The sequence below is a fragment of the Trichechus manatus genome, unplaced genomic scaffold, assembly GCF_000243295.1.
Source record: "Trichechus manatus latirostris isolate Lorelei unplaced genomic scaffold, TriManLat1.0 scaffold00008, whole genome shotgun sequence".
NCBI lineage: Eukaryota > Metazoa > Chordata > Mammalia > Sirenia > Trichechidae > Trichechus > Trichechus manatus.
The window spans coordinates 12,446,010-12,470,300 of record NW_004443944.1 but is presented as its reverse complement, the minus strand read 5'-3'; the positions used below and the strand labels follow the sequence as shown (position 1 = coordinate 12,470,300).

The 24,291-nt window shown below is 44.2% G+C and overlaps 1 protein-coding gene across 2 annotated transcripts in view; it reads right to left on the bottom strand.

Annotated features, from left to right (window-relative positions):
• Positions 1–327: 327 nt before the first annotated feature.
• ZFP64 (ZFP64 zinc finger protein) overlaps positions 328–24,291 on the bottom strand; it is a 77,132-nt gene continuing 53,168 nt past the window's right edge. Inside the window, exons 1-5 of one of the 2 annotated variants that reach the window (XM_023742879.1) lie at positions 23,442–23,559; positions 16,887–17,036; positions 16,559–16,621; positions 4,685–4,936; positions 670–1,379 (exon numbers count right to left, since the gene is read on the bottom strand). In XM_023742879.1, the coding sequence (XP_023598647.1) occupies positions 670–1,379; positions 4,685–4,936; positions 16,559–16,621; positions 16,887–17,036; positions 23,442–23,559 (1,293 nt within the window). Of the gene's footprint in view, positions 1,380–4,684; positions 4,937–16,558; positions 16,622–16,886; positions 17,037–23,441; positions 23,560–24,291 lie in introns of those variants that run through there. The other variant, XM_004370230.2, reaches the window with a different exon arrangement.

Here is a 24,291-nt window from a genome sequence, read left to right as displayed (position 1 = left end):
CTGAGGAAACCATGTGCATTTATAATTCAGTTACTGAAGTAGGGGATGAAGAATGTCACACCATAACTTGTCTGTGGAGGAATGTAAAAACAAAAAAAGGAAATGTCCTTCTTAGTTTGCCTTTTGATGGTAAAACACAGATCAAGGACATCATGTAAACACGTACAAGGCGAAGACTCTCGAGACCACCACCCACGTTAAGTAATAGAATATTTCCAGCCATCTGGGGCCCTCCACGTACCCGTCCTCATCTTAACTCCCTTCCACTACACAGATCAGTTTTCTTTTTCTACGTCATCTAAATAGTTCAATAATTCCCTCAGAGAATTTTTTTTTTTTTTTTTTTTAAGATTTAGGAATTCCAGATCAGATTTAAGACTGGAATCCATCATGAAGAGGTGACTCCTACTGGACAGAGCAGTGCCCCATGGCTCCCACCTCTGAACAACTGGCTTAGATCATTCTTGGAGGGAAGATGGCAACGTGGAGAAGTGTCATTACCGCGTTACTTGGTATCTGTCCTCACGCCAGGGTCACTTGAGCCATTGCTTCTAGAAGACTGAAAGGCAGGAAGAGGCATCGTCGGGACTGATAGCCAGTCTGCCTTGGAGGGCTGGGCAACAGCCTTTGTTTGGGATTCCTGACAGCTGACAACTCTCCTTGGCTGAACTAGAGGCCTTGGCTGGGCTCCAGGGGTGCCTCAAGCTGGCCCACGGAGACCAGGGTGCCAGGCTGGCTTGAGGCACTGCTCTCCGATGGAAAAGTGACCAACTCCGAGTTCTTATTCTCACTCTGGTCACTGTGCTGCTTCTTATGGCATCTTAGAGAGTCGTCCCTGACAAAGGAGGCACCGCAGGTATCACAGCAGAAGGCCCTCTGGGTCACTATTTTGGCCACGTGTTGGGAGCTGCTCTCTCTGGGCCCTTCTCTGCCCACCGGGGCCCGGTTCTCCGTTCTGGCCTCATCCCTGTGCACCTTGTCGATGTGCTTGGCCAGGCTGCTGGGCCGCTTGGTGTCGAAGCTGCAGAAGTCACACTTGAAGGGGCGGTCCTTGCAGTGGACCCTGCTGTGCACGCGCAGGGCGGCTGCGCTGGAGCAGGAGTAGCTGCACTCGGGGCACTTCTCGGGGTGATCAGCCTGGTGCAGCCGGCTGTGCTCTAGGAGGTCGGCCCGGTCCCGGCCCTGGAAGGCACAGTGCAGACACTTAAAGGTGTGCTTGATGCGGATGTGTGACTTGAGGTTCGCCTTCATGGTGCAGCGGACGTCACAAAACTCACACTTGAAAGGCTTCTCCCCCGAGTGCACGATCATGTGCCTTTTCAAGTCCGAGCTGATTTTGAACTTGGCGTTACAGAGCCAGCACTGGAAGGGGGTGTCCCCTAGCAACGGAAGGTGTGTTTCCATTAGAGCAGGCAGGCAAAACAGAACTCCCCCCAAACATGCGTCAGAACACCTGGCCGAAACGAGACCGTTGGGTCTTTTGAACTCCTATTACCCGCAGCCTCCTAGGGATGCCAACACGTACTGAACTTGTCACCAGGTGCTGTCACTGTGCTAAGCACTTCATGCAGATTAACCCCTGAATCCTCAAAAGAATCCCATGAGTAGGCACTGTTGCCCCACTTTATAGACAGGAATACTGAGGCTCAGAAATCAAGCGACTTGACTAGGTCAAATAGCAGGGATTTGAACCCACCAAGCATCCTGGTTTTCAAATCTACGCTCTTGATGAGGACATTTTGTCAGTGTCAATTCTAAGCTCTCATTTAACCTGGCATCTCAAAATTGAACATGGAAGATGGAAGATGTGAGATTTAAGTTACATACAACTGTCCCAAATCAAGCTGAGGCTTATGAGCATGCTCACTATCGTGCTTACGTTATATTTTACCAGGGAATTGGCTTGCCTTACTAGTTCCACTGCTTTATAACTACAGACTGAATTTTTATCTATAAAATTAACATATGAATATGGTAGCAGGAGACAGCGGTTGAATAATGAAGTCTCCTCACTAACTTACAGACCCACTCCCAAGAGGCAGTGCTAATGATTTTTAGTTCTTTTGGAAGTTACTTTAAACAAACATCAGTTGACGATAAGCTAAGATGAGACATTTATTCTGCACTCCTGGTACCTCCATCCCCCCCAAACCCCTCCCATGAAGTGTTGGTTGTGATTTTCACTCTTCTACCATTATCTTCTAAGCCAAGCAACAACTTCACATCTGTTAACCCACCAGCTTGAGCGGTTCTTTGAGGACCCCCTTCTTTCCACTACTCCCCACTTGTCAGAAAGAGCTTTATTTTCAATAATATTTGCATCCTGCCTTATGAATTCCCAAGCTTTATCTAGTCGTTTCCGATTTTCAACTTTAGAATCAAACTACAATTTACATTATGACTCTTGTTACTGCTGCTGCTGTGTGCCGTCGAGTCGATTCAGACTCACAGTGCCCTACAGGACAGAGTAGAACTGCCCATAGGGTTGCCAAGGCTGTAACCTTTATGGGAACAGATCACCAGGTCTTTTCTCCTGCAGAGCAGCTGGTGGGTTTGAACCGCTGACCTTTTGGTTAACAGCTGAGCACTTAACCATTGTGCCACCAGGGCTCTTACATTATGACTGAGTATGTGATATTCACCAGAGCCAAATGCTGTACCTTCTCTTTATTACGGTCACTATCACACCTGGGTCGTTTGATAGTGTCTCTCAGAATTAGGTCAAGTCGATTTATCTTACATGCTTATTTTGTGCCACATTTTAACTTGCTTCTTGATTGGATCATGCATTTCGTGAGTAAAAAGATTCTTACCATAATCTCAAAGTCGTCAGGTCTCCTGATTATATAACCTTCATAAGGAATATCTTACAAATTTTCTGAATTTCTGATCTACTGAATTTCTTCTCTTAACTTTCCATACACGTATCTATTTCCTTTTATTGCAATCTCAGCTTTATTTAGATATTCATGTAGTCATATATCAAATATCTCATGCCAAATTTTGTTTTTCTCCCCTCACTTAGTAAGAATTCATCTTCCAGTAACTTCCACTGGAACAATGGCTGGGAGTAAACTCTTGAGTCCTTGCGTATCTTTTGTCTATTCTGCCCTCAGACTTGAGATAGTTTGGCTGGGTATAGTGTTCTAAGTTCAAACTCATTTCCCAACTTTGAGGATACTCTTCCACTGTCTCGTAGGAGCCAAATGACTGAGAAGTCTGTCTACATATGGATCTCCACTGCTACTCCTTTCATCCTGCTTGGCAGCTCATGAGCCCTTTCACTCTGAAGACACATGCCTTCTAGAATTGGGAAATTCTTCTTATTTCTCATTTGAGTTCCTCATTTCTGTTTTCTTTTCTTTCTAGACCTGGTCAGAAACCAGATTTCCAGCTTCTTATTCTTTCTCTGTTCTCTAACCCATACTTTTTGCTCCAATCTCTGGGAAATTTCTTTAACTTTCTATTTCAGCAACCCTGACTTAATTCAGTATCCGTTTGTTCTCATTAACTTTCCACAGAACCCTATGTGGACACAACATTTCTGCCAGTGGGTGGTTGCCAATTAGAATTTAAGGATTTTTGTCTATTACTCAAGTAATCTGTACCTCCAGGGTTAGTTAGTTATGAGACTTGGCCCATCTTATGCCACTCATTTCTCTCAAGTGACTGGTAATGCTTGGCTGACTCTTTAGATTTAGGAAGAACGGATTGGTGTCATGGGTTTCACCTGCTGGCGGGTATATGTTGGGCTGTTCTGCTGCTAGGCTTCTCCCTTGAGCTCTGCAGCCTTGCCAGTTTATATTCTGGTTCTAAGTCCAGAACTTTCAGGCCAGCCAGACATTGGCTGGAAAGGCTAGCTCTCATGTCTGGCCTCCTGCCATTTGTTTGCAAGAACACAGCCTTTTTTTTTTAAACTCAATTTCAAAAGTCAGCAGACTCCTATCTGCTTGCCATCTTTGACAAATCCATTGAAAATTCTCATCTGCTTATGAACTTCATCTCCCATTTTTATGTGCCACAATGGGTCTATTTCTTTTGTATCTTTTTATTTTTATTTAAAAAAATTTTTTAAAACTGTATTTCAGTCGGGTCTCACAAAGGGAAGAAAAAAATTATTTGCAAATTCTAACTTCTAGACCCAAAAGTTTATGCTATGCAATTACATTTTAACTGATTTTGCTGCATGTTTCTGAATTAAGTCATACAACCAGAAAACAAGTTAAATTATTGAAACACTTAGCTTATACATCAAACATTTATTCAACATGTATCTATCCTTTGCTTCTTGACCGTGGTATTGCATACCCATACCCAGCTGCAGTCTACATCCCATACCCGTTGCTGTCAAGTCAATTCTGACTCACAGAGACCCTATGCAACAGAGTAGAACTGCCCCATAGGGTTTCCAAGGAATAGCTGGAGGATTTGAACTACCGACCTTTTGGTTAGCAGCCATAGCTCTTAACCACTGCGCTACGAGGGCTCCGCATTCTACATAGCCAAGTTATAAAACCCTGCTGTCAGACTTGCATGTTTTACTGAAAGCTATTGTGCTGGCCATAGAAAAACCACAAACCTCATAATCACCGCAAAAATTCCAAATTCGTTTACTAACACCACAAAGGTGCTTGGGTTTTAAAGTAAATGAAGGACAAGAACTTAGAAAGGGCCAGGGACTTACCCGTGTGGGATCGGAGGTGGACGGTGAGCTGGCTGGAGTTGCGGCTGGCGTAGGGGCAGAGCTGGCATTTGTACGGCCGCTCGTCAGAATGTATCCGCAGGTGCTTCTTCAGGCTGCTGCTGTCCACGGCGGCATAGTCACAGAGGTGACACTTGTGGGGCTTCACGCTGGTGTGGCACCGCATGTGCATTGTCAGGTTGTCCTTCCGGCTGAAGCACTTGTCGCAGAACTCACACTTGTGAGGTTTATCTCCTTGCAAGACACAAGGATTCAAGGTTAAGGGTTTCTACATCAGAGGCAACATAGAAATTTGACCAAGATGGTAGCCTAGGCATATAGGTTTGCCTCCTCTTTCTGCCCAAACACTCAGAGACAGGAAGATACTGAAGTCTCAATCAGCCCACTGGGAAACAAGAAGGGATGCTGTTGATGGCTCAGAAGTTTTGAACAATCCAGAAGGATCAACTTGAACTATCAGAATCAAAATGAGAGGACAGCAGGGGGCCTAGAAATATCAACACCCAAAATTCATTTTAATACAGCTTTGCTGCCTATTGACACTCTATACAGGGTCTGTCCCCCCTGTTCCCACCTCTCCGATCCTAGCCTTCTCTCTAAAGAGAACCAGATTTCTCTGAATTGGAGGTTGGAGGGTGTGATGACGGTTACATTAAATGCCAGGTGATATATGGCACTCTGTGATTCACTTTAAAAAAAAAAAACCCAAACCTGTTGCCATTGTGTCTATTCCAACTCATAGTGACCCTATAGGACAGAGTAGAACTGCCCCATAGAGTTTCCAAGGAGCGCCCAGTGGATTCGAACTGCTGACCTTTTGGTCAGCAGCTGAACTCTTAACCACTATGCCACCAGGGTTTCCATACATGAATATTAGCATTTATATTTCTTAGGTGAATTGCTTGTTCACATCCTTTCTCACTGAGGAGTCCTCTGTGTGGTCCGAATATCAATCCTGTCCTAGTTACACATTTCTTCTTGGGGGTCATTAGTCTAAACTTCTTTTCTTAATGGTGACTTGTTATTCACGCATTTTAACTTTGACTTAGTCAGATTTAATCTACCTGTGATCTTTGCCTCTCATTTATTTGCCTGTGTGCCTATACTATATTCCTGACTTGGTTGTAGACTGTAACATTTAGCTAATTCAAAATATTTGGAATTGGTGAAGGGTGAGGTGAAGAACTATATAATCTTTGCCCTAATAAATTATCAATTGTCCCAACACCATAAGAGTTCACCCATTCTTTTATCAACTTGAAATGCCACTTTTATTAGGTATGGAATTTGCACATGTACACGGGCCTACCTCTATACTCGAAAAACCAAAAAAAAAAAACAAACCTGTTGCCTTTGAATCAGTTCCGACTCATAGCGACCCTACAGGACTGAGCAGAACTGCCCCATAAGGTTTCCAAGGAGCAGCTGGGCGAGTTGAACTGCGAACCTTCTGGTTAGCAGTCAAACTCTTAACCACTGCACCACCAGGGCTCCTTCTATGCACTATTCTGTCCCTGTTTGTCTATTCCAGTTGCAGTAGCTTTATAGAATCTTGATTTCTGAAAAAGCAAAATTTGATTACCCAAGATCTTCTGACTACTTTTGTGCTTCCTCTCTTGCAGATGAATCTAATTATCCAAAAAGCAGCTGGGACAGTGACAGGGCAGTGCAGATGGCAAGAGGAACTCATCCTGTCACTGCAAACTTCCAAACAATATAATTGACACATCTTTTACTGGAATGATAAAAACATTGACTATAAGAGCAATATATACACTCCACGTAGAAAACTAGGAGAAAAAGAATTCAGGCTGCTCTTAAACCCTCTATCCAGAAATAGTCACTGTTAACATTATCATTTTTCTATTATTTTTTGTTTAAGATTCTACATGGGGGGAAAATTAATAGCATTAATAGGATGCTCCTATTTCCCACTGGCTAAGAGATCTGGAGAACTAGAGCAGCTGAGTATCCTAAGTATCCAGTACAGCCAGGTATTTCTATCTTCTCTTTCCTCCCTCATCCCCCACCCTCGCCCCTTTCTATTGTATATTTGAAAACTTTTTAGCTTTTTACCTCCAAGACAAACTGGGATTTAAGGCGCCCCCCCGCCCCGCCAAAAAGCAAAAAACAACGTAACTTTAGAATAACAGTAGTAAAAATAAGGTCAGATCCAAGTTCTGAGCCTGGTTTCCCAAGACCTGTCCAATGTGATCACAGCCTGGCTTTCTAATTCACTCTCCCCAAGAGTCCTGAGCAAGCTGCATCCTAGGGACACAGCTGCTTTTGATGGTCTCCATCTGTGCCCTGTTCTTAGCGGCGTCTGTATTTGCTTTTCCAGGGCCAGATTAAGGCATGTGAGGGCCCTCAACACTGATAATCTGTGGTGTGCCCCCCTCTGCTTACCCACGCATTCAAACAGGATATGTGAGTTACATATACATGTATATACGTGTGTCTTAGCTATCCATGATGTAACTTTTTAAATGCAACTATAATATTATCGATTGAATGCAAAAGTGGCATATGCCATTTTAGTGGAATGAGATGAAGTGGATTATAGAATTTTAGTGGATGTGGGGTACTAAGATTTTTTTTACAATATACCACATTTTCTACAAAAATATTCCATATATTCTACAACAAAGAAAATGAGTCACTGAACTTAGTTGTTTCAACAATGTAAAATTCTGTTGATCTCCTACAGTGAAAAATTGACTTTCATCAATTGTGCTTTGGAAACCCTGATGATGCAGTGGTTACAAGCTACAGCTGCTAACCAAAAGGCTCGCAGTTCAAATCCACCAGCTGCTCCTTGGCAACTTTATGGGGCAGTTCTACTCTGTCCTATAGGATCGCTATGAGTTGGAAGTGACTTGACGCAACAGGTTTGGTTTTTTTTGTTTTAATTGTGCTTTAAATGGCTCACACTTCAACTTTGATGCTTGTTTTGTAATGAATGCTATAATTACAAATGAACAAATGAAAAGATGTCAAAGGAAAATTTAACGATCAGAAAACAAATATTACAACTAATTACTACATCTTATTAGATAGACCTTTCATCTCTAGCATGTTATAATTAAAAATTTTTTTTGCTTTTGCTCTTACAAACTCTTCAACAGTTTTGCCACAATTAAGCTGCCCAACAATATCTACTTCTATAAACAAGGATAATGACTCGAATCTTTCTTGAATCATTGTTATATGCTGAGAGTTGAGTCTCTTTAGGGATGAAAATGAGTTTTGTTATGTAGTTTGTGATAATTATAGTTACGAATATGCATAAAGCAACTTCAACATTGGGAAATAACACATTGTATTTTATCTACTATTAGGGAACCATACATGCCTATGCGAGTAAAATCTGTCTTTCCTGAATCTATAAACTTACTTCTCATGTAAGAATGAAATTGAAGCAACTTCTCCGTAAAGGTTTGTATTTTAGTCAGTGGGATAAACCTGCATTAATTTCTTGGATGCCTTCCTGCATTCTTCATTAGGTATATCCACATTGTTTAAGAAGGAGAATCTATTTGGAAGAACTTCGTACACTTTTGCCCTTTTTTCATGCAAGATTCAAGTCTGTTAATGATGGTGTTGTATGTGGTTATGCAAAATTGATCTCTGGCACTCTATTTCTGGAGCACTTCTGTTATTTACTTGGTTCTAATGCTTCTGCCAACAGTGAACTGCTTGATAATAAGTATTTGGCGGTATTTGTTGTGTCCTCAAAATTTTCTCTTAAGTTATGTAAATACCCTCTTAATGATTGGTAGAGATCTGTGCATGCCTTTAAATTTACTTCTGACTCTTGGAGACCTTGACTCAGCCAATGAAAATGCTGCACTATATTATCCCACATAACCAACACAAATACATATTCTAGTGTTTGCATTTTGTTGGCGATGTCTTGAGCGTCTCTTGTGGTATCTCCTTTTTGTGGCTGGTCTTCAGCAATATTTTCTAAGGCATCTAGAATCTGAGCGCATGATTCCAGGGTTGCACTCGTTGCTACAGGATGCACCTCCCAATGTGTATTAGAAAGACATTTTAATATTCAATCATTGCCTAAATGTTTCAAGAACTGCCCATCAGTGAGCAGAGGTGGCAAAAAACGTGTAGAGTAACTGAACAGTAGGGAAAAAAAAAATCAACTTCCGGACAACAATCTACCGTGCTACATCCTACAAGATTAAGTGAATGTGCCGCACATGGTATGAAAATGGCATATGCATTATGTTCTAGAATTTTCTGTTGCACGCCTTTATAACGCTCTGAGACACTGGTAGCATTGTCATAAGACTGGCCTCTGCGCTTAGAAAAATCAATTTGCAAACTTCACATAAACAGTGAAGTTCTTGATTTGTAATTTCTGCACTGGTATGACTTTTCAAGCTAGTAAACGTGATAAATCACTCGGCAGGCTTTCCATCTGTGGGATATAACGTATCTTAAAACAATACTTAGCTGACCTGTATGAGAAAGATCAGGAGTGGAATCTACAGACAAACTGAAATATCGAGCTATACTTATTTCACTGAAAAGAGTTGATCAAACTTTATCACTTAAGTTTATTAATTCTTCACACATTGTTTTAGACATGATGTGTTGCCCTTTCTTATGTTAGCATATTTTGAGATGTGACCTGCTAAAAATGATCAAACTATACAACAAGTTCAAGTAACCTTCCCAAATTTCCATTTTGTGGGGACCCAAACCCTTCATTTCTTCTTTGAAAAGATAGTCCACATTCAGTGTTGTTATACCTAATACTGACATTCTTCATTAATTTGTGTTTCCAGTTCATGAGTTAAGCCAAAACCATGTCTTTGGTTTAAATATGACAACATACTATCTCTGTGAACTGTTTTCATGTGAATTATATTCGAGTTGTGCCATTTGCTAAATTCATTCATAGCAAATTGAGAATTAAATGATTTAGGACTGAAGAGTTTGCAAACAAAACAATATACAGAGCTGACTGATGGGGAATACAGTAGCCACTCTCTCTTGTAATTTTCACCATTAACTTTGCACCCTAGAAATATATTCTGACTACAGAACCTTGTTTAACATGCAGAAATTTTTGACACAAATTTTCAGATAGTTTACTGTGATAATGACAATCACTTGGCCCTCTTTAGATCCAATAATTTACATTGTTAGAAGAAAATTATTCCACAAAGTAGGATTAGTGTTTGTTATTTATGGAATCTGCAGATGTGACAATTTCAGATTCTAAAATAGGGAAACGGAAAATACATTTATATAATGTTTATTATCTAAATATTCATTTATTTCCTCAAGGAATTGTTTAATTTCCTTACACAGAAAAACAAGTACTCTGATAAAATATAAATGTGATGTTCTGATAAACACCCTTTATTGCTGTCTTGGAAGATGAATGTAGAAACTCACTGTAAAACAGAAACATTTTGTACAATAAATATTGAATTTTGCATCCTTTTAATGTGTCTAATACTTCGTTTATTAGCATATATAGTAATACCAAGCACTGTGTCCCACACCAACAGATAATAAACTCACTTGATACATAAATTAAGACTTTTTATTTTAGATAAATATTAACATTTCCAGTATTTTTTGGACGTTTGCTATGTTAGTATTCTACTAAGTATTCAGATTGCATCCACGTGTATGCCAAACATATTTTAAAGTTACAAATATTGTTTACAAAACTTAGGACATAATTCTATACATAAATGCTATACAGTTTAAAAGTAACTTGACTGAACTCGTTTCAACGGCCAACTTATTCGACTTCCCTAGCTTTTGTGCATCACCTGGGATTGCAGTTTCCATTGGCTGTTTACCAGGACATGTGTTAAGAGCATACCCTTGTGCTTGTATCATGGCAAAGAGCATTGCTGGCCCCCTTGGCTGGAGTTGCTGGATCAACAGACATGGATGTATAAGGTGGTTCTCTCAAAATGGATCAGAAACCTACTGTCTATTAATATAATCTGTCCTTGCCCAATAACCGTTCATGTTGGATCCAGTTGCACATTGAGTACATGTACCAAGAGTTGGACTCAAACAGCCCACCCCCACCTCTTGTTTATTAGAAATAGTATACTCATAAGAGACTGCTGAGATAAGGCGTTTCAATTACATGGGAGGGTACCATAGGAGACAGACATCAAGGAAGGTGTTGAAGTGGTAGGGGCCTCATAGCTTAAACAACCTTCCGTGCAGGTGCCCTTCTGACCCTGCGTGAACTTTATTCCCAGCCGGCACATTCTCAGGCACTGGGGCTGGTCATCAGTTTCATTCAGTGCCCTGCCAGTTCCGTTCCACTGCAGCTCTCCCTTTTCCTTGCGTCCTGTCTTCTTGGCATCTATGGGTCTTTGCTTTGGACAACTGGTGACCCTGTTTTGTTGATGCCCTAAGCACGTGCTTATCTTGCTTACTGGGTAATCCATCTTTGTGCCTGTCAATTTTATCTGCAGACTCCTGGGGGTCCCCAAGACTCTTCTGGTTGAGTCCATGGTCAAAACTATTTTTATAATAATACCCAATATGATCTACCTTTTTCATTGTTTACATTTGCACTGATTATATAGGAGCAATGGTGCATAGAATTGCTGGTGTCGTAGAATTGCTATGTCATGAGGTCACTGTGAGCCAGGACTGACTCAACGGCAACTGGTTGGTTAGCATGATTCAAGGTAGTGGCACCCACTGTGCCAGCATTCATGGAATTCCTCACCACCATGCTTTCCCACTAAAAAAAAAATCCAGTCAACAAAAAAATTTTTTAAAAAAGCAAAACGAAAAAAAAAAAAATATTCTCATTCAGTATTTAATTTCAAATCCCCAAAGAAGTAAACTTCACCAACATGTCATTGAGTTTATAGCGGAGCAATGTACTAACCTCTGACTGTACAGGGACAGAACACTTTTTAAAAGATAGTTTATTCCAGCAAGATACATGAAGTTAGCATGGGTCAACAGTTAAGGATGAACTCCAACATCCTGTATCGTTTTTACTACTATTCAAACTATAACTAAACACCTGTTGCTGCCAAGTTGATTCTGACTCATAGCGACCCATTAGAGCAGGGGAGAACTACCCCAGAGGGCTTCCAAGCCTGTAATCTCTACAGAAGGAGACTGCCGCATCTTTCTCCCGTGGAGTTGCTGGTAGGTTCAAACCGCCGACCTTCTGTTAGCAGCCAAGTGCTTAATGACTGCACTACCAGGGCTCCTTCAATCTATAGGTATCATTTAATGATAATTTTAAGAATTGCTTTTAAGCTTCTTTAATGTGATAAAGGCTTTCTACAAGAATCCTAGGGCATCCAATCTTACAAGATGTTGTAAAATCAAAGCATTCTCCTTAAAGTAAGGAAAGGGTATGGATGGTTATTTTCATAGCTACTCTTCAAGTCTGCACTGGTGGCCAAGGCCAATTACAGCAAAATCTGGCTTTGAACTATTTTAAAGACAGGTACTTTTCATTAAGTTTTTGTAAATTTCAAGCAAACTAGGTTAACATTGCCTAGTAGAACTTCTCAGGAAACGTGTTTGTATATATTATATATATTGCCAGTTCCATTCAGGGATAGCCTTGATAAAGCAGTAAAAACTTTGACTTTTATGAGATCTCTGCCTTAAGTCTTTTTCATATTCTAGGTGATGACATGGGAAGTGTGCACAGGTACTCGTGTTGTACACCAAGTCGATGGCTGGCACCGTATGACGGTTTGCACTGCACATTGAACCAGGCTTTTTTTTCATGGAGCACCATCTTGACTTGAAAGAATGACTCGTAGATAAATTTGGTAGACATTTTCTTAAAAATGAACTATGCCAGCCCGTCATTTCAAGGACAATTACTGACAATATTTGTTGCCAAGGATAACATTTGAGTTCTTAAGTGAAAGCTAGGATTTTGGAAAACTTATCCACTACCCAGGTTTGCAGCTTCCAAATACTTAAGATTCTTCTGATGAGATAAGTGATATTATTAAAGTTAGTTGTTTTTCCTGTGGTATAATGAAATGGGCCAACATTTGGAAGAATTACATAAAGTGGAGAACCAGTACTTTTCAAAGGACCAATGCATGATATGATAAAACCAAGTATGGGTAAGACTCATTCAAAATGCAAAACAACCAGTGGATTTTAATTTAACAATCCAAAAAGTTGAAAAATACACCTAATGGATTCCACACTGCAACTAATCTTTATTTAAAAAACCACCATTTGTTGCAGTTTGGTGTAATATTAAAGAAAAATATCAACAACTATCTGCAAAGGCTATCAAAATCTCCTTCTATTTCCAATTAGGTATGTGAGTCCAAGCAGCCCTGGTGGCCCAATGGTTAGGTGCTCACCTGCTAACTAAAAGGCTGACATTTCAAACCCACCATGGACTCCATGGGAGAAAAGACCCGGCGATCTGCTTCCGTCAAGAGTACAGACCAAGAAACCCTATGGGGGCAGTTCTGTTACTTGGGGTTGCTGTGAGTTGAAAATCGACTTGATGGCACCTAACATCATCATCTGAGTCCACATTTTTTTCGTATACTTCCAACCGAAATAACACATTGCAACAAATTACATACACAAACAGATATGAGAATCTAGCCAACTACTAAGCCAGACTTCAAAGATCTGTAAAAGTATAAACAATACCACTTCTCTTACTAAATTGTTTTTGTTTTGGAAAACAGTTATTTTTATAAAAATTTTATATTAATATATATTAGACTTACTGTTGTTTTCAAATGAATAAATATTTCACAGTTTGTTTTATTTTCCAGGTAAACATTTTTATTACCCCTACGGCAGTATAGCATCGACAGCATGTTCTAACGCACGTGCAGATGACATAAACGTTGTGTTTAAGGCTGTCAATATTTTGAAAATTTGTCTTTGTTCTTTTAAATCAGTTTTAATTTTAATGCAATAATTAGATAGGTAGAACCCATATAAACACAAACTCTTCGGGGGTCTTCAGTTTTTAAATGTATAATGGTTCTGAGAGCAAAACGTTTGAGAACCCCTGTTCTATCCAGTTGGCAAAGGTCCACCTCACGCGTTAACTAGTCACTGAAGTACACGTCACCATTCCTGCCTCCCATCTCCAGAGGTGCCACAGACACTATTTGGTAATATGGTAATACCAGTTGCCATCATGTCGATTTGGACTCATGGTGACCCCATGTGTGTCAGAGTAGAACTGTGCTCCATGGGGTTTTCAATGGCTCATTGTCCGGAAGGATACAGGTACGCCTTTCTTCCCAGGCGCCTCTGGGTGAACTTGAACCTCCAATCTTTAGGTTAGCAGCTGAGTGCATCAGCTGTACCACCCAGGGACTCCTCCATGGTAACGGAACTTTCTATCTGTAGTTTGTTGGGCACATGGACACTTAAGATTTCATCTCCCTGCCTCCCTCCCAACTGGGAGTGGCCACGTGACTGGCCAACTGGACATGAGCCCAAGTGATGTATGTCTTCTAGGAAAGGTGCCGGCCCTCGTTTCCCTGGCTGTAGTGCAGCCATTGTGGTGCTAAGCTGTCTTAGACCATGCCACTGAGAGCTATACTCCTGGATGGCAAAGAAACAAAAACAAAAGAAGAGCCTGGGTCCCAGGAATCCTGGGAGCGGCCACCACTGTAGCCTGAACCACTTACACCTGGACTGTCACAGGGCAGAAAGAAACTTTGGCTTTAAGCCACCATTAGTTGTGTCTCACTGTTCCACTAGTCACAAGGCATGCCGCTTTGGGGTAGCATTCTCCCTAGGGAGGAATGCTTGTGAGCTCCCCAGACCCTCTTCTATTTTCCATTGGCTAAGAGATTCTGAGAACTATAGCAGCTGCTTCGGACCCAGAGATGTATCTTAAGTATCCAACTAGGAGAGGAGTAACCACTCAAGTTCACATCTACAAGATGAATAATTTTCTGCCCCCCATTTGCACTGTTCATGTCCATCTGCTTTCCTGACTCAATGAGCCCCATCAAGGACAGGGCCTTGCCTTATACTTTTCTGTATTCTCCATCATGCTTTACAATACCTCAACAAACCATCAGTAATCCAGCCCCTGCCTAGGTCAACCTTGGCACTATTGACATTTGAAGCCAGATAACTTGTGGGGGGCTGCCTTGTACACTGCAGGATTTTGGCAGCATCCCTGACCTCTACCCACTGGAGCCCAGTAAACCACCCCCATTCCCATTGAGAACCACTCTTAGGTTATCCTCAAGACAAAGCCACCCACTTTGTTGCCTAAACCAGCCATGCTGGTGGTGCCTCCCCATCTTTTCTCGAATGACTCTTGCAGTCTGCACGCTCCCACCAACATCGTCATCTGGGCAGGCTCATCTTTCATGGTGAGCATCAGACATTTCCTTCACTCAGAGGCCCTTCATGACTCACCCTCCCCAGGTAAAACCAACCCTTCATTCCCTTATTTCTAGAGCACATGCCCACTTCTGGCAGACTGTTAACTGTCCAGAAAAACCTATCCTCTTCTCCTTAATGATAGAGCATCAGAGTTTTAGTGGGACATGTGGCTTCCCTTCCTGAAACCATTTCCTAGTCCCCATTGATGCTGGGCCTGGCAGTGTCAAAGCTCTGCCCATATTCCACTAGTCAGAAAGGATGCTACTTCTGGGTCATGGTCTCAGGGAGGGATGCTTGTGAGCTCCCAGGCCACCCATCTACTTTCCACTGGCTGAGAGATTCAGAGAACTAGAGCAGCTGCCTCGGACCCCAAGATGAAATCTGGTAGTCAGGATGGCAGAGCCGTTCCACCAGCTGTGGACTACTTGCTTCTGAAATGCTACCTGAAATAAACTTGATGATCTTATTTAAAACCACTTCTTTTGATTTCCTAAGAGCAAGCAAACCAACATCTTAACTCATACAGGCTAGTATATACAGTCTGTACTATACACGAGGAATTGGTAAAATTTTTTGTAAAGAACCAGATAGTAAATATTTTAGGCTTCATGCACCAGTCTCTGTCACAACTACTCAATTCTGCCATTTTAGCATCAAAGCAACCACAGACAGTACATAAATAAATGGGCATGATAGTGGGCTGGGTTTGGCCCATGGGCTGTAGTTTGCAGACTCCTCTTATGGATAGAGTCCCTGGATGGTACAAATGGTTAAGTTCTGGACTACTCACCAAAAGGTTGGCAGTTCAAACCCACTGAGAGGTGTCTTGGAAGTTAATGCCTGGCGATCCGCTTCTGAATGGTTACAGTCATGAAAACTCTAGGGAACAGTTCTACTCTGCACACATGGGGTCTCCATGAGTCAGAATTGACTCAGTCACAACTGACAACAACTTATAAACAATGGCGTTCCTTTACTTCAGCGTATCTTATTTCTCTGCATTCTCAGCAGTTAGCACAAGGGTTGCCCCTAAAGTGGCATCTAATCTTATCTAAGATCACTATGGCCACACCACCTCTGTGTGGTCCCCTCCCTCTTCCAACCTCTACAACTTCATCTCATACCCTTTTTTGCTCCCACCCCCAAGCCTTTGTACCTGCTGTCCCTCTGCCTGTAATGCTCATCCTTCTCGTCTGACTACTTACCCCTCTTTTATACTTCAAGTCAAGGGTCACTAATACCAGAAAGCCTTTCTTGACCAGCCTAGATCAAGCCCCCTCCTATAGGTTCTCCAAACACCTCTTCCCTTGTCCCTGCCCCAGTCGCCACTGCTGCCTTGGTGACTTGATCAGTCACCGCCTACTCCACTAGACTGAGTTCCGTGAGGTGCAAGACAGTCTGTCTTCCTCACCACCATGTGCCCAGCCCTTGACTCCTATCTTTTTCACTAACGCAATGAACAAATGAAAGAGTACTCACCCGTGTGGATTCTAAGGTGGCGGTCCAGATCTTTCATGCCATGAACAGTTTTGAAGTGGCAACCTAGAAGAGAAGAAAGAAAACACAGCTCTTCTTAAAACACAGCCTCTCAAGTAAGCTACTACAAAGCTGATGTTCTGGAAGTCCCTCGCCAAGCTCTGGGTGCCACGGGATCAGAACCCACAGGGACAGCAGTATATGCCAGCATAGATGCTCCTATGCCTCCATCACACCGGTAATGCAAGGATCAGCAAGTGAATTAATGAAGAGCTCGCCTAACAGGTTTGGCCCAGAGAAAGGGCTCATGGCGCTGGGCTTTATCCTCTACCTGGATAGCAACAGTTGAACGTCCTCTCTCCAAGGGTGGCTGTTTGTTCCTTTGCCTCTGAGGGAAGAGAGGTGGCAGGGGCCTTCTGGGTGTCACTGCTTTCAGCGGAGAGGCAGGGTGGCTTTGGAACATCGTTATCCAGTTCTGCAGCTGAAATGAAGACGTGAAGTGTTACTTATTTTCTTGGACATAACCATAAACCATGGTAAGTCTTCTATTATAGCAGGTTTGGGCTTATTTCACCTTCTTTCAATACCTCTCCAAAAAAACCTTATAAAACAAAAGTCATGTTCAGCCTAACCAGTCTTACAAAAATCCTGTTTCTCCAATTACCAATTTCGAGGAAATAACAAGGGACAGAGGAACATGGTAACACTGTGAAGATGGGACTGGCAGAACCCAGGCTGCAAAACTTGACAGCCGCGCGTCTCAAACAACGTGGTGGAGACTCAGGTTTCTTTTTTTTTCTTGTACTATAGATGAAGTTTACAGAACTAGCTTCTCATTAAACCGTTAGTACACATATTGTTTTGTGACGCTGGTTGCCAACCGCATGACATGTCAACACTCTCCCCTTCTCAACCTTGGGTTCCCCGTTACCAGCTTTCCTGTCGCCTCCTGCCTTCTCATCCTTGCCCCTGGGCTGGTGTGCCCATTTAGTCTCATTTTGTTTGATGGGCCTGTCTAATCTTTGGCAGAAGGGTGAACCTCAGGAGTGACTTCATTACTGAGTGATAAGGAGACTCAGTTCTTTGTTTAAAATTTCTGATCCATTGCAGGCAGGTATTTTTGTAAAATGTTGTTGATAGGTGCCATCAATTTGGTCCCTGTCTCATGGCAATTCCATGTACCACGGGACTGGACCACTGTGATGCATTGGGTTTTTATTGGCTGATTTGCAGAAATGGATGGCCAGGCCTTTCTTCCTATTCCACCTTAGTCTGGAAGCTCCACTAAAACCTGTTCAGCATCATAGCAACACACAGACCTCCACTGACAGATGGGTGGTGGCTGCGCGTGAGGTGCACTGGCTGGGAACTCAACCCGAGTCTCCTGCACGGAAGGCAAGAAAGAATTCTGCCACTGAGCCACCAACTGCCCTCCTTTGTAAAATAACCATGAACTATGAGGAAAGTGAAACAAGACGAAATAAAAGCCCAGGCAGTATTATTAGCTACAACCAAGAGCTGGATGCCACGGCAAAATCAAGTTGCTGCTTCTAAAGGCTTGCTTTCCATTTTGGAACTTGTTTGTCTCACACCAATAACAGGTCACAGACCATACTCCAAGCTCACTGCTCTACAAGACAAAATGCAGTTGTTTCAACAAATAACTTGAAAGGAAAAAGATGAAGTAGAGAAAGTCACAGATTAAAGACTAAGATGACAATTTGCAATATCAGGACTTTAGCTGGATCCTAATTCAAACATACTTTAAAGGCCATTTGACTTTGCCTTGAGCATCATGTTCTTTTATAAGAACTATCTACATGAGCTCAAATTGACAACAACTCGAAAGGTTAGAGGAGAAGCTTAGAGGGCACTGAGTTTGTGCTGATGGTGAAACAATTTAGAAGAGGCTATCGAGGAAAGGTGCGCACCTTGACGAATATAATCAATGTCACTGCATTATACATGTAGAAATTGTTGACTGATGTGTTTTGCTGTATATCATCTTCACACGCACAAAACAAAAACCACCTGAGACATTCAGAAACACACACTGACTAAAAGTCGGACATAAGGAATTTACGGTTCTTTAAGCTATGAAAATGAAGTAGCTAATTTAAAAAAAAATCCTGTTTTAAGGATACATGTTGAAATATTTATAAGTCATATTATACCTCTGAATTTTTTCTAAATTATCTGAGGCAGAATAGGATTTAAAAACAAAAACCAACCAAGATTGGCCACAGGTAGTTAACTGATGAAGCCAAGAACCGGGCACCTGGGAATTCACTGCACCGGTCCCTCTGCTTTGGTTAAGGTCGAGCCACGTGAAGTCGCCTTTTCATAGGCCAAAATGGTCAAATACCAATAACTTCATATGGTCCAATCTAATGTATTGGCTTAAAAACCTCTCTAACAAAGTACTCCTAAGAGATTTCTTAACCAAATGGACTTAAAGAAAACAACACAAAAAGGTGCTATCAGTGTCTGATCTCAACTTTTAAAAAATGAGATATCAACTAGTTTCTAAATTAAAGGCCAAGGTCTGTTCCCCTCCACCCCCCCGCCCCCAGATGATAACAGAAGGTGGACTCCATCTTCAAGACTAAGCTGCACTTTAACAAGATGCCCAGGTGGCACCAATGTACATTAAATTTTGAAAAGCACATCTCACAGCCAAAAGCCAGAACCCGTTGCCGTCAAGTTGATGCTCACTCATAGTGACCCTGTAAGACAGAGCAGAGCTGCCCCATAGGTTTTCCAAGGCTGTCATCTTTACAGAAGGCTGCCATGTCTTTCTCCCAAGGAACAGCTGGTGGGTTCAAATTGCCCACCTTTTAGTTAGCAGCTGAGCACTTTCATCACGGCGCCACCCAGGCACAACTCAGAGCCAGTGGTCCTCAAACTGCAGCATGCACGAGAATCACCTGGAGGGCTTGTAAAAACACAGACTGCTGGACCAGAGTTTGTATTCAGTAGGTCTGGGATGGGGCCTGGGAATCTGCATTTCTCACAAGTTCCCCAGTGATGCTGATGCTGCTGGTCTAGGCACCACACTTTGAGAACCTCTACTAGGAAGGAAATCGTCTCAGAAGATGCTCAAGGTTGCAGACTAGAAGTTATCAGCTGATGAGAACCCCCACTTGCCAGATCTAAAGCCCAACCTATGCCAGTCATGGAAAAATGCAAACACAATCTTACAACTACATAGCAGTTCACATATTAAAAGAGAAAACTGTCAAAATTCTTCAGTTTTTAATCCTACAGAATTAACAAGATGCCCAGGTGGTTCCAATGCTGAAATCTAAATAAGAGATTGTCAAGCACACCTGGTTAGTTTTAAATTCCAGTTCTATCGCTTGGCTATGAGACCCTGGGTACGAGTCACTCCACTTTACTGTTCCTCTGTTTCCTCATCTGTAAAATGGGGATTCTGGTCCCTATCTCACAGGCTGGATGAAGATTAAATTCTTTAGTACATGTACAAGAATCTTGTCCACAGTAAGTCAGTACTAGATAAACATTACTAGTTTTGTTCACTGATGAGCTACGAGATTCTCGGGGGAGGGGAGAACTGCATTTTGCAATGCAACCTTGAAAAGACACCCGAAGACTGTGAGTGGATTAAAGCTATCAGAAAACTCTACCCGTCCAACACTGGAAAGGATAGCCCAGGCGGAAGTGTCAGGAGCAGGCCCAAAAGACTTCCTTCTTTAAACATCCAGGAAGCCAGGGAGGCTCTGAAGCCCACACCCCCTCTTCAGACCTCAAGTGTAAGGCAGGGCCCCTTTCAGTCTGAAAGTGGGAGTGGGCCACACTGGACCTTAGAATCCAGTTTAGCCCAGTGGGCATTCTAACCCTTTGAGAGACTGCTGATGTTCCCCTTTGCAAGACTGGTTTCTTGCCCTCCCCCGTTTTTCAACTGGTGGTTGCAGGAGGACTACCAAATGACCTGTTCCATTAAACTTTCCCCCAAAAGCTACTTGAGTTGCAAAGTCACATGCAACTTAAGAGGGGCCCAATATTAAAAAAAGTGTCCCTCTTGCTCAGTGTCACAGACCTAAAGTGCACGGATAAAATACATCAGTTGGAAGAGATTCCAGAATGGGAGTTGATTCTGCTCTGCTCCCACAGGAGGGCCACCTAAAGTACTATACAACACAGATCCCCTTCCCCACCCCCGACACACAGGGTGTGGCTTTGGGAGCCCTGTTCCTCACTCCACGAGGACCCTTTAGTTTTAAACTATCTAGCCACATCCTGGAGATACGGATGTTCACCAGAAGGTCGGCAGTTCAAATCCACCAGCCGCTCTTTGGAAACCCTATGGGGCAGTTCCATTGTGTCCTATACGGTTGCTATAAGTTGGAATGGACTCCACAGCAATGGGTTTTGGGTACCCCTGTTCTAGGCCTTGGGTACAAAGGGAGGGGGCGGGGCTTCCCTCTAATAACTGGTTGCATTGATTCCATCCAACAAAGCTTTATTTTTTAATAAGACCCCCCACACACACCAAAAAAAAAAAAAAAAGCAGGGCATGCCGACTCAGGAATCCTACAGGACAGTGTAGAACTGCCCCACAGGGTTTCCAAGGCTGAAATCTGTCTCGGAAGTACAGCCAGAACGCTCCTTAGAAGCTAGGACGGTGAGACTTCATCTCATGTACTTTGGACATGTTATCAGGAGGGACCAATCCCTGGAGAAGAACATCATGCTTGGTAGAGGATCAGCGAAAGAGAGGAAGACCCTCAATGAGATGAGTTGACACAGTGGCTGCAACAAAGGGCTCAAGCATAACAATGATCGTGAGGATGGTGCAGGGCCAGGCAGCGTTTCCTCCTTTTGCGTTGGAACAGACTCGATGGCACCTAACAACAACCTTTACCTAAGCCGACTGCCACATCTCTCTCCCACGGAGCCGTTGGTAGGTTCGAACCATAGACCTTTCTCGGTTAGCAGCCCAGCCCTTAACCGCTGCGCCACTAGGGCTCCTTTCATTTTTTAATACACTCTATTAATTTAGAAAGGAGCCCTGGTGGTGCAGTGGTTAAACATTCGCCTGCTAACTCAAAGGTCGGCAGTTCGAATCTCCTGGCTGCTCCTGGGAAACTGTATGGGGGGCAGTTCTACTTTGTTCTATAGGGTCGCTATGAGTCAGCATGGACTCGACGATAACTGTTTTTTTTTTTTTTTTGTATTAATTTAGAAAGAGTTTCATTAAGCTATCCGCTCCTCCACAACCTCCTCGGGAGGCGTGCTCACCAGAGCCCACCCGACCGACTGTCGGAGAAGTTGGTACGCATGCAAGCAGAGGACGCACCCCCGAGGTCTGAGTCTCCCGGGAGAAGAGACCAGATCCCTCCTCGAGCCAAGAAAATACGGGCGAGAGAAGAGGAGAAAAGTCCAGTTAAAGCCCCCTCCTCCTCTTGCCCTTGCTTTAAAAAGACAAAAGGAAGAGATTTTAGCTAACTAGGGAGGGCAGAGACAAAGTACGAATCTACCCTGTCTACATCTGAGTGCAAGATAATCAGAAAGATGAAGCGCCTCAGAAATGCAGATTCCCGACCCCACCCCCCGAGATTCCGACGGTGCAGGTGCGCCCCACGTGAGTAACTGAGGAATTCAGCTGGTGGGAAAGTCCGAGCCTGCAGGCTCATTGGAAGAATCCACAGACCACAGGGCTGCCTCTGGGGCTTAAGGCCCCCGAGGGTCTCCTCCCAGGTCTCTGCGAAGTCCCTACCCCTTCCGCCAGTCTCCACGTGGCAGCCGGAGACAGCCTGCTAAGTCCGACAATATCACTGCGGGGCTCAAAACCTTCCCACGACTCCCACCTCACTCGGAGCACAAGGGCCTGCGAGAGCCTGCACGATCTAACTCCCCCCGTGACCTCTCAGACCTCACCACCCACCCCTGCCCGGCTCCAGCCTCGCTGAGCCCCGGGCCTCTGCACTTGGCTGTTCCTCGGCCTGGAACGCGCTTCCCCGGCTCCATCCCTCACATCTTTGTGATCTCTACTCGAAGGTCCCCTTCTCGGTGAGGCCTCCCCAGCCCCCTGGGCCTCATACCCCCCGCCTTCCCTGCTTTGTTAGGTTTTTCCCTAGAGTCACTCTTAACACTTCACGTGTTACCGATTTAACCTGTACCGTTCTTTCACGTCCCACTGGACCATAAACACCCTGTTAAAAAAACCCGTTGCAGTCGACTCATAGTGACCCTATAGGACACAGCAGAACTGCCCTATATGTAGGGTTTCCAAGGCTATAATTTTTACGGAAGAAGACTGCGACATCTTTCGCCCAGCGCGGCTGGCGGGTTCCTGCCGACCTCTGCGTTAGCAGCCAAGCGCTTACGCATTTGCGCCGCCATCGAATTTTGTCCGTATTGTTCAGGGCTGTGTCCCCAGTGCCTAGCATCGGGCCTGACACATTGTAGGAACTCAGACGTTTTTCAGACACCTCCCCCGCCCAGGCAAGGGCGCCCAGGGCGCGGGACCCAGAGTGCCCACCTTCCAGCAGCGCCGGCCAGCCCAGCACCTAGGAGGTCAGGGATCCGGGTGACCTCGCACCATCCTTCCAGGGTGTTCGGGGTGGGGGGTGGGGTCGCAGCATCCTTCCAGGGTGCTCGGAAGGTGAACTGCTTTCTTAACTCTTGGGGGGAGTGGCTGAAGGACTCCATGCGGGGAGGGGCGTAACTTACCAGAGGAGGGTGTAATTTACAAGAGGGTGTAACTCACAAAGGGAGGGGGCCTTCAGGTCTGAACCCCAGAACTCCAGCTGGAAGCTTCGCCCACACTTCCACGTCCCTTGAGTGGACCTGGCAGCTGCGCGGGTCCGGGGCACGTCCAGGAACCCAGCCCCCGCGGCCAGGCGCCCGCAGCGCTACTCACCCGGCTGCCCTGGCTCCCCCGCCGCCACCTTTCCCGCCGCCTCCGCCAACGCCCGACGCTCGGGCTGCGGCTCCTCGGAGTTAAGGTGCTGGGGTTTGGCCTGCTTGCGCCGCGACATGGAGCGCGAATCGGGGCTCCCAGAGAGTCCCTCCAAGTGGCCTACTTCACACAACGAATTCCTGGAGTTCGGAAATGAGCCCCCACCCCCCTCGGCCGGAACGCGCATGTCCCGGCAATTCTGCTCATCAGCGGCGCAGCACGATTTATCAGGAGCCCTGACGGCTGTTGGCCTGGAGCCAGGACCTCAGTGGGAAGTTTCCTCGGCGCCCCGGCAGCCTCCGCACCACCTAGGACCTTGTTAGAAATGCAGACTCTCGGGCTCCACCCTAGAGCCGCTGAATCAGAATCTGCATTTTAACAAGATCCCAAGGTGATTCGCATGCACATTAAAGTTTGAGAAACCGTGTCTGCATTTTAACGAGATCCCCAGGTGATACACTGGCCCATTAAAATTTCAGCAGCGCAGCGCTCCTCCAACTTTAATGCGCCCGGAGTCACTGGGGAGCTTGTTAAAGTCGTTAAAATGCAGATTCTGATTCCGGGGGTCTGGGCTGGGGCCTGAGCGCCTGTATTTCTAACAAGCTCCCAGGTGATGGCGTTGCTGCTGCCGCTGCGCAGGTCACAGTTTTAGATTCTGACTTAATTGGTTTGGCCTGGGACCTGGGCGTTGGGTTTTTTTTTTTCTTTTTTTTTTTTTAATAGCTTCCCAGGTGATTCTGATGCGTAGCCAAGGTTGAGACCCACGCGTGGAGGTCGTGCTTGGCTGAGAAGCCCGACCTCAGCTCACGGT